Below are 11,458 nucleotides of genomic sequence, written 5' to 3' on the forward strand. Positions count from 1 at the left end.
TGGCCCATACTGTGTCTATAGATTTTTGTTCTCATTTTGCCTTGCATCCTTGCGAGCACCAGTACTTAGTTCTTTACACATGGTTTTTATTTGGTCATAAATATTCAAACAGTTTAATTTTCTATACTGTTTCTAGACATAGATCCAAGAAGAGAAAGAATGGAGGCTTTACTGTGTCAAAGTAAACTCCGTCAGTAACACTAGGTTGATGTTAATAAATATTAGCAAGCAGAACAAAAGCAAATATAACAATCCACTTTAAAAAAGAATCTCAAAGTTATACTCACTGCTGGTAGAGGACATGCGGCTGTACTCAGACCTGCAAGACAAGGATTTAAATTAGAATGTATTAAATCTAAAAGAGAAAATGAAAAAATTACCAAAGCTAACACACAGTGCTTATTGAAAAGGTTTAATGCCCATTTAGCACTATTTTGTACTAAGGGAATAACTGGAACAGGTTTTGAACACTGCTTCAGAAAAACTGGCATCACGTGTGAATTTTGAAAATATGTAAGTAGAATGAGTAGACATGTAAGTAGAATGAGTAACTATGCTTTTATCTAGGGGTTATTCATGCTACCTAATTCTAGGTGTGAAAATAAAAGCTCAGAAGGCTCTCCATTAGGAAGAATTAGTCTTCAGACACAGGTGAGGAGTAGAAGTCTACTAGACTTTGACTCAGCTCCTCTCCTCCCTCACTTTATGTCTTCTAAATGATGCTTTGCAGTTTATGTTTTTGGAGTTCTTTTTAAGAGAACTCTATTTGATGAGCAGAATTTTTATAGTTCTACAGTCACAACTGTCAGAGAAGGAAAAAAAAAAAGAATGCCAAAATAGAAACATTTAGATGATGAAGCTTTTTGCTTTAGTAAGCCTTTTTCCTCTTGAAGACACCTCAAGAAAACTATACAGCCATTGGTTCTAGTTCAGGGCACACTGGATTACCTGTGAGAAAATCAGAGCAGTTGAGTGTTTTGAGCAGCAGTGCAATAAATTTTTTTGGCTGCATATAACCACAAACTCCTGAAAACCCCATTCTGCGCTGATTAAAACATAGTCCATTTATGTCCTGAAGATTGAGAAATAATAAGGTAAAACAAACATGCCATCACTTAATATTTAAGGAAAAAAAAAATCATTTCCACTGCTGAGGACCTACCTATGACCTTTGAGTGTTTGGGATTGGAGTTCACAGCTGCACAGCCTCTACCCTCACACTTACTGGGTCCCCAAAACAGACCCCATGTACCAGAGCACCCTGCCACCATGAACCAAGGGAATAAAGGACATCAGTCCCACATATCTATAGTGTCTGCTTTTGATTTTAATACAGACAGATCTCTGCAGAAGAAAAAAGCAATTACAGTCATCCCCATATTTCACAGCTGTGCACTCAGCACTCTGCAGGTCAGATGCCATCTTCTCATACTGGTTAGGTGAGAAGATGATGAGGAACTACCCCCAACTCTTGCCAATCCTGCTGGACCAGTGAAAGATGACACCACCTGAATTTTTCACAAAACTCATGAGAAAGGATTCACCAATACCATTGAGTGCCATGAGGTTTTCATAGTTTTTGGAAAGATCTGGGCAATGCTGGGGAAAGAGTTGCTGGAGGGGGCTTGCAGCTCTCCCTCTCTCACTCTTTGCTAATCCTGTATCCCCAGCCACTTTGATGAGGCCAAGGAGCAAGGAAACATCTTTGTCTCACTGGCAGAGACCAGGTTTAGGTCATTAGCAGCCACCCTCAGGCACCCCACAGAGAGCTGCTCCACAGCACCTCCTCCATGAATCAAGTGCTACCCCTCAAACAATCACCCCCAGGACCCCTATGCAGCTGGGAAGGGCAGGGGCAGTAATGGCACTGCTGTCCCAAATGTGGGCTCAGTGCCCCGTGGGCAGCACCAATTGACACACCAAGGTGAGGTATTCCCATTTCTTTTGTCTAGTTTGGGCAAAGCAGGGAGCTGGCCCACAACAGGCTGGGTTCCCAGTCATCAAAGCTTCACACCACTGGTATTTTAGCAAGCAAAGAAATCAGGGTTCCTTGGCTGCCAGTCACACAGCTCTGTTACTGATCAGTACTCCACCTTTGCTTGGCTACATGGTTCACTTGCCATGCCCATGGCCAGCCTGCCTCAAGTCACTGGGCTTACTGAGGCAGTGGGCTGGGAGTCAGTGCTCACCATCTCCCCTGGTGAAATTGTTTTCTACCTAGTTAGAGCTGACTTCAGCACAGTTGCTGAAATTAGTTGGCTTCATTTGTTTCTTCTTTATCTTGTGAGTTCTGCCAAATGTCCTTGTGGCCTGTGAATTCTGTGTTCTTTGTGCCCACTATCAGCAGCACATCCCTCTCCCCAAGCTTGGCTAACCTCCCCCTAGATCTGAGACCACTGAAGCACATCAAACCCTAAAATGTACCAGGGCAATTCTATTGACTGATAAATTCTAATTTATCTACCTAAAGCCTGGACATCAACATGAGCAGAGAAGGAGACCTTCTGGTTCCTACTGCTGGACAATGTACACGCTGCTGGTCTGGCTCTGGGCAGGGACCAAGGGGAAGTGGTGCCAGGGGCTGGCTAAGGTGCTATGCAGGCCATAAAACCACACAGCATTTTCAGCAGCAAGTCACATCAGTGTCACTTGGCACCATGTATATTTGAAAGGGTGTGAAAACTGTGTAGCATGTCATTCTTCATAAGCCTAGAGGCAAGGAATATACATCCAGCTGCCTCCAAGCAGCCCAAGCAAGAATTCATTTAGTCTGCACTTCTGTTTGAACACAGCCTGGGGCTGTCCTTCAATGTATCTGTGTTCAGCAGTTGGCAGCTAATTCAAAATGAATCTGCACTGCTTGTATTTCGGATGGAAGCGAGACAATATTTTGCCTTTTGCTTACTGCAAGTTGGAACAGTATTCTATTACTTCACACTGTTATTTTATTATCCCAAAGTGCTGCAGGCACATTATAGGACATGGAGAACTAATGAGTCCTGAACTTAGGGAGTAGCAGTCTATGTACATGCAGGACTTGAAAAATGAAACAAGAGGAAAAATAAAAAGGTGGGGGGTAAGAAAGGAGGAGACAACAGCGTGCTTGGAGACAAATAGCAGAGACACATTTTAATAGGCTCTAGAATTTTATGGCAGGAGCTTTTTTGTAGTTCTAATATGGCTCAAACTAATACTTAATTCATGTTTGTTGCATAACTGACACCCACAAATTAAAAAAAAAGCGGTAATTAGGCTCAAGGGCTTATGTCAACCTCAGATACCAAAATGAGGGCAGTACCCTCCCTAAGCTCCCTCTATTGTCAATGAAAAGAGAGGTCTGAAGTATCTCTCCCTAGCTGTTGCCTAGACAAGAAGCCTACAGAAATCACATTTCTAATGTAGAAATACCACATTTCTAATGTAGAACCCTAGACCCTAAAACCAAATGGGATGAATAGGAGTCTCTCTGTGTGCTCTCAGGGACAACCTGAATCACCTTTTGTTCTCCCTCCAGATTATTTCTTTGCCTTGAATCTAGTCCTTGGGAAAACAAAACAAAACAAAACAAAACAAACAAACAAACAAACAAAAAAAACCCCCACAAACCAAAAAACCCAAAACCAAAACAAAAAACCAGTGCTAGCAAAATCATTATTTTTCTCAAAATATTAGAAGAAACCATTCAGATTCATGGCATGCATTGGTAAGTGGCTTATAAATTAAATTTTTTTTTCTTTACACTAGGACACTAAATTCTGAAGTTAGTATAAGTCTTTTAAGCTTTTTAGACTGACACACACAACATTCCCTTTGACAAAATCATGCATTAGAAAAATCAAGTACTGAAATAAACATCTCCTGGGGCATACAGGCTCTGTGGACATCAAGTAACTGTGTTCCTTTCTGTTCTTTTCATTCCTGTTTTGAACACTCTGAGCATTGGCTTCTCTCGTTTCCCTTGCAAGAGGATTTTCCCAATAGGATAACTCAAGAGTGAAGCACTCATGTACTTTAATGGTGGCACCTGGGACCACGCTGGGGCTCAGAGGTTCCAGGTCTATTATGTGGTCTTGCAGCAAGCTATTTCCTCTGATAGATGTTTGATTATAGATAAAAGGAAAAAAACATCCATGACAGAAAGTGAACAAATAGAGGACTGTTCCCTTTATAGGCACATAATGAGAAGAAAAATTATCAAACAGGGTATTGAAACAGTGTGAGGTACTCAAAAGGAAGGCTTATAGCTCAGTCAAAAGACACATCAGTCTGCAAAGAATGTGTGCTCAATGGTCAGCCCACCAGCAAAGAGGAGCTGTGAAGATGTCAAGAGACATTAAAGTAGGGATGTAGAAGCTTGTGATAAAGGTGGGATCTCAGTTCCCATTACCACCATTGAAGGATCAGACTTGTGCATTATTAGACGTGGTAAGAGCATCAGGAGCCCAAAAGATATTGAACAATCCTCTGAGATCTGCGTGCACCTCTCACTGCTGATTAGTGATACAGAACCTCAAAACATCCAAGAGAGGGAAGCATTCCACTGAAAATCCAGCAAAAGCTGCTAGTGCAACTTGCAGTTGCTGAATGTGGTACCCAAAAGCACTGTAAGCCTGTTTCTTTGGGTAAGAACACGGCTCTCTCACAGCACTGGCTCACACAAGCAGTGCAGCTCCTCCAGCATCACACGGGGGTTGGGGTCCTTGGGCACACTGATCAGCTGTGGCACAGCACCACGTTAGCACAGCTACAGCACTGACAGCTGCAGCCATAAGCAAACAGTCCCAAGGGAACTGCCTGGGAGCCAGGCCAAGTGCTGTGAAACAGTCTGCACCTGTACCCGTAAAACCTCTCGCCTTCCAAAACATCCTGGCAAGTGGTCTGCTGGGAATGATCCTTGAACCTTGGCAACGGGGCAAAACAAGTTCCTGGCCCATGGTAAAACATATCCAGGAAAGTCATGGGAGACAGCTATATGGCCCCATTTAAACTGATCCCATCAAACCATTTTAATCATTCCACAATATGGACAACCCCATCCTGTGCTCAGGGACACCCCTGCGTGCTGTTTAATGCTCTGGTGTGGCTGGGACCAAGGTCTCTGAGCTGTGCAACATCCCCAAAGGTGGCCTGCTGTGTAGAACAGACACATCCCAAGTAATTCTAACATACTACTACACCCCAATATGCCCATGGTTTCCATTGCAAGGGCTTCTTAATCTTACTCCCCAAAATGAAATAGCAGAAAGTTTACAATTTCTTCTGCTCTCTGCATCTTTGCTTGCCTAGGACCAATGGAATGGAACCTGCTGGATTCACATTTCCCACGCCCTTCTTACCTAGACTTGTGGCACTTTCACTGTTTCATATTAAGTACTGTATTTAACAGCTTCCTTTCCTTCCCTCTCTCAGAAAATGCTCCACAGAGCACACAGGAGTATTTTATAGCAGCTAAAGTCCCAGGCATGAATTAGAAGATTTGGCTTTATAGCTCTATCTTGGGTTTCTTATCAGCAAATTCCTGCAGATCAGATTACAATCTGCTTCACTAATACCAGTCCAGTACAATCTGTTACCCTCATGGTACTTCTGCTTGTGCAGTCAAGATGACTGAAATGGAATTACTCACAGCAACTTGTCCCTAAACTCCTTGCTCTGGATTTCTAGGAAAATAACAAAGACAGATGACAGATTCCCACTGGGAAGCTCTAACCACTACACTCCAGAGCTCATTACCAACAGCAATGTTTGAGACCCCACGTGAGAGACACCATTGTTGTATAAGATTTGAAAAGTTGTTTGTCATCTTCCAAAAAGCACTTGGTGAGGCAGGACCACTCTGTGCTTTAGTGAGCACACCTGGCTGCAAACCCTGCTCACCACCCCTTCAGAGAGCACTCCCAGAGGGACACATCAGGTGCCATGTATCCATCCATCCCAGGCCAGGGACTGAATTATCCTCCTGAGGTCCTGGTTTTCTTAATTAACAACAGAAGAAGCCTGATTTATACCAAACATCAAACCTTCACACAGCTACATTTAGCTGAGGTGAAATTAGCTGCTTGCTGGGACCTAAAAATTACAGGTATCAGCAGAGAGCTCATGGCCTCCAGAAGATGATCTAAAGTCTGTTTCAACCTTGCTGTCCGTGCCTTGCTCCAGTGCCTGGTACTGCCAGGTCTGCCTGCCCCGATGTTCAACCAAACAGCTTCACTTCACTGGGTAAATCTGGTTGGAAATGGTGCCTCAACCCCAGTTTGTGACAAACAGCTCAATTTCACATTATTTGAATGTCAAATCAGAGACAACTTGAGTATCTGGACTGATGGGTCTATACATGAAGTGAAACTGTCAGCAAAAAAACTCACAGCAAAACAATCCCCAAAATCACAAACTAAAACAAAAGAAGCCCCAAGGTAAAAACAGGCCTTAAAATAGCTTTCAGCATCAGTGGTTTATGCTCCTGAGAGTTTCTCATAGATGGATGAAATGTGTGACAAGAGACTGATGTGTCAGTTTGAAGGACTGCCATAAAAAGTCCTAAGTGCTGAATTCCTTAAAGCCAGAAACATGAGACATGAAAGCAACCTCTCACCCCAATAAAACATTCAACTATTCATTTGATAATTGAAGAGATCCATTCTGGCTCAGGACATCCACGGATTACAATGTTCTTGATATTTAACCTCTAAGTGGGGTACAACTTTTTATATATATATATTTATATATATATAGGCTGCCTTACCTTCTATTAACAAGTGTATTTTCTGCTTTAGAACCTCACACCTTTTACTGAACTGTAACAATTAAAGAAAGGCTTTTTTGATCTGCTTAAGAGATAAGTTCACAGAGGTTCAAATAATTTGTGATTTGGCCAGGATCGCACATACAGCAAGGGAGAGGCATAAAGAAAACCAACAAACAAGTATAGAACACTCCAAAAATGAACATAACCTCTGCAAAATTAATTTAATTAATTTGAGGAATGGGAGATGGGAGAAAATGAAAAGGAGGCAACAAGGACCATGAAAATGAATTGTAACCAAACAGCACGGGGTTTTGCTACATATATGTTACAAATAGCTGCTGCATGGTACAGTGTCATAAACTTCAAACATCCCTTCTTTTTCTTTTTTTTCAGAAGATTTTTCTATGTCTTGTTGAACTGTTTTGTTGCACTTGCTTACAACCCAGAAATATTATACCATTCTTCCTAAGATTCATCAAATACTCAACAATTAACTACTGTTTAATCCAGTTTGCATCATCAATATTTACATTTTAAACTTATACAAAAACCACCCCACCTGGTACTTCAGCAATGTCTCCCCACTTTCTCTAAAAGGATTGATAATTTATTTGAAATACAACCAGGTAAGTTGCAAATTCAAAGAAAAGTTATAGCTTCTCAAAACTTTAAATAATTTTAAAGTGAGGAAAAAAATTACATGTTTAGGCAAACTTTGAGGCAATCAATAATCTAATGATTAAATTGTGAACCTTCTAAGACATGGGCTCTTACAGCTGTTCTAAGTGAAGTTCTGCTGGGAACTATCAGGGATGTTGAAATGTTTAGAACATTGATGTTTAGAACAGAGAAACCACCTGGTTTCCCACATTCACTTGGGATATTGGTCCTGAATACAGTGAATGAAGCTGATGCTTTGGCCCTGGATACCGGTGGTAGCCAATCTGTATTGTTGCCTCAAAATCAGGCACGCCTATCAACCTCCAGAGTTATCCTAGTTTGTCATCTTTGCTCTGCTGTTGAAAGACAGTGAAACAACAGCATTTGCATGGCTTGTAAAATGAAGAAAATGTTAAAGTTAATATTTCTACAATTCATTTTAAGTTACTGTTATTTTTCTCACTTTTTTCTTTGCTATTCAGCTACAGTTCTGTAAACGTATATATTTTTCCTCCCTTCAATCTTTCTTCCACTTGTTTTCCCCTCTGTTTTCTTCCTAATAAAAGACCAAAGAAAGACTATTTTATTCTTCCTAAAATGTCAGGTTTTATAATACAAATCCACTACTGAAACTATTAGCAGAGAAAGCTTTGTGTCCCATAGGTTTGGACTAAAAGTTTTCAGTAGCAGATAAAATAAGGTTCTTATACTAAAAACTCCCAAAATATGTTTCCTGAGAAGATACAACTTGTATAGGCCAACTCTCTCAGATCAAGGATGGTTGAACTATTTCGAATCTCATTAATAAACAGCCAATATAAACTAATTGGCTTACATGTTCTATACCCTTTATTTAGGTACTTGACAACACCAGCTCAATCCATTCTTATTGGATTCGGGAACTCCAAATATGCTATTTTTGTTCAACAGACTCTTTGCCAACCCTATTTACCAAGGCAAATGCAGTAAGAGGAACATATTTTCTAAAGGATTAGGAAAATGAAGGCTTTGAATTGTAATTGATCTTGCCTTTAGCAGAGAGTTTTGCCTGCTTTTGTAGCTGGCAGCCACAACAAAACCTTAAGCAACATATGCCCTGTGGAGTACTTGATGTGTTCAATTTGTTAGTTGCTCTAAGCAGCTTCAGCAGCCCAGGCTCCGTGTAAGAGCTCACACATCATTACGTACCATCACCGAGATGACAAGGGCGTGCAGCGCCTGGAGTTACTACAGTCACTATCCACTATTGTTCCCTGAGTGACAGAAAGCGACCACTCCATGCAAAACTGGTCCTGAATCACTCTGACAGTTGTTCCTCCTTATTCTTTCAGAGGATGACTGCTGAAGCTCAGAATAGTTAATTAATTTTTTTTTTTTTACCATTGAGTAATTGGTGAAAAAGGAATAGTGCTTAATCTAGCAATAGTTATGATGGGACTGAGCACAAAGCAAATAGCAGATCTTCTGGTAACAGGGAAAAGCAAGTGCTGTGAACAGTTGGTTTGGTGAGAAAGCTGAAATATAAACATTGTGAAAGAGACATACGCAACATGTTTATCAGAATTAAATAGCTGCTAAACAAAACTAAAAATAATAATTGAAATGCAGAGACCTATTGCTTTTCAAAATAAACGTCGGTGCAAAGCACTGTAGTTACTAATTGCCACATGTCATTGTTCAAATTCCTCACACACACTCTTCCACAAACCGATACTTTCCAGTGTCATCCATGGGACAGAGACACTTCATAAAATCATCAGATTTAGCACCTCATCAACACCAGACACAAGCAGCTGTCACGCTGGTCCCTGAGGTCTAAAGGCTAATGTCACCAGCTGGGTCAAATCCTTCCAAGTGTCTGTCCCAAGGAAACCCAGGTTTTTCCATTCCAGATAAACACAGCAAATTAAGAGTGACTTGACCAATCAAGGGGTTTTTGAGCTTTGAACCAGACATGAGTTCACTCATTACTTTGTCTTCCTTTTACCCATGTCCCTAATGGGGACTAACCTATATCTGGAAAAGAAGCCTGGAATTTTTCCTTTAAACTTATGTCATATAAAATATTTTAAAGCTTTTACTGTTAGGTGTGCCTACAATACAAGTTGATGGAAAAAGTTCTTAACTTCTCAGACTATAGAAGAGATTAAAAAATTATTTTAATTACTAGCTGGATGTAGGAAAAAGATTACCATATGCCATTTTCACCTTTTAGATTTTTATTTGTAATATTGCTACTCCAGTTTTGGTGTGGTGCACCTGACACCACTTGCAAAGAATGAGCTTTACAGTTTTGCCAGAGTCAGACTAGAGGCCAAAGGAGATGCCCCAGGCAAGGAGCTTGGAGAGAAACAGCTGGAGGAGCAAGGAGTGAGGAGAAGGAAGACTCGAGAGAGAACAGCCTCAGCAGGAGTATTTAACCTCCTTTTGCCCTTCTGGAGCCCCAGGAGGAGCAAAGGCTCACTGCCATTCCTGACAAAATCCCACGGCAGCAGCATGTAGGACAGGCTTGAAAGCACTTCCCTTACCCTCCCACAGAGATGGGCTGAAGGTGTGAACTAAATGGGAGATCCCGTGGATCATCCTAGCAACTCCATTAACTTAGGAGAAGTCATCCAGTTAACAAACACAGCACACCTCTGGCAGCATAGTCATAGAATCAGGGGGAAAAAAAATGTCTCCTTGACTGAGACGGCACTCCCAGCAAAGTTTGCAGCAGTTCACAGGTTAGCATGGAGAGTATCACAACGAGAATCATAACAACAGCAACCCACTTTCAGGGTGCCTGCAAATCAAACTTGCTTTTGTAGAAGGCTCTCAATGGTCCTTCTGAGGAGTCAACTCTCTCTGCCTGATGCTGTCTGGGTGTCACTGCCAGAAGGAGAGGATAGGTCCTGGACACGCTCCCAAGTTATCCTTGGCTGCACTATCCCTGGGATACAGGATTGGTGCGGCACCAAGCCCCGACCAGCGCATCTGCAGCCCGCAGAGCCGAGCGCGGGCCGCACCGCCGAGCCATCACCCCGTGCTTTGGAGCTCTAACTTAAAGCCCACAGCCACGACCTGTCCGTGTGTAGCAGGAGGACGGTGGGGAGACTGCTTCACCGAAGGGGAACGCGAACTCCCGGGGGCAGTCGGAGCAGAGTGATGCCTCCCCGGGGGTCACGCCGGACCGACTCCCAGGAAGGCAGGAGAGGCAAGGGAAACCAAAGCAAGGAGACTCGGCGCTGAGCGGGATACTGCCGGAGGAAGCTCTGCCCGGGACACGAAGCAGCCCCCCCGGCCCAGCCCCAGCCCCGCCGCTGCCGGGACGCGATCGGCGGCAGCCGCCGGCAACAAGTGCAGCCCCTGGGGCCGGCGGGAGCTGCGCCGGGGCCCGGGAGAGCCGCCCGCACTCACCCGCCCGTCTCCGCTCCCGAGTCCGCGCACTCGTCCTCGCCGCCGGGCTGCTTCTCCATGGCTGCGGCGAGGCTGGGGGCTCCGCGCCCGCCCTGCCGCCCGCTGGGAGCGGCGCTGCCGCCTCTGCCGCCCGCCGAGAGCGGCAGCGAGAGCAGCGACAGCGAGAGCAGCGACAGCGAGAGCAGCGACAGCGAGAGCAGCGCCCGCTCCGCCGGCCCGGCCCGGCCCGGCCCCCGCCCAGCGCCGCGGGAGGCACCGCCCGCCGCGCCCGCTCCGTGCAGTGCCCGGCCCGCGGGCACGGGCTGTCCCCCCAGCTGGGACACCGCGGGCACAGGCTGTCCCCCGAGCTGGGACACCGCGGGCACAGGCTGTCCCCCGCGCTGGGACGCCGCGGGCACGGGCTGCTTCCTCCCAAAGCACGGCCGCACCTTCACCGTGGCACTTCAGTGCTCCCTGGGCTAGAGGTGCAGCGCCCCATGTCCAGTGGGAGTTAAGAGAGACTGTTGGATGCATGGACGTTCTCGCTATCCATCCGGTCTTGAAACATCCGCTGTTACAGCCTTTTCTTTGAAGTCTTTCACTGTGCTGAGCTTTCTCCAGCCTCCCCCAGTGCTGCCTGGCGCTTGTTCGCTACATCGAATACAATAACTTTGA

The 11,458-nt window shown here is 44.3% G+C and overlaps 1 protein-coding gene across 1 annotated transcript in view; it reads right to left on the reverse strand.

Moving 5' to 3' along the window:
• FAM124A (family with sequence similarity 124 member A) overlaps positions 1–10,875 on the reverse strand; it is a 39,268-nt gene extending 28,393 nt beyond the window's left edge. Inside the window, exons 1-2 of the mRNA XM_050980271.1 lie at positions 10,805–10,875; positions 288–319 (exon numbers count right to left, since the gene is read on the reverse strand). Coding sequence (XP_050836228.1) covers positions 288–319; positions 10,805–10,863 — 91 coding nt within the window. The 5' untranslated portion in view covers positions 10,864–10,875. The remainder of the gene's footprint in view (positions 1–287; positions 320–10,804) is intronic.
• Between the last annotated feature and the right edge of the window lie 583 nt (positions 10,876–11,458).

This window comes from Serinus canaria, chromosome 1, assembly GCF_022539315.1.
Source record: "Serinus canaria isolate serCan28SL12 chromosome 1, serCan2020, whole genome shotgun sequence".
Lineage (NCBI taxonomy): Eukaryota > Metazoa > Chordata > Aves > Passeriformes > Fringillidae > Serinus > Serinus canaria.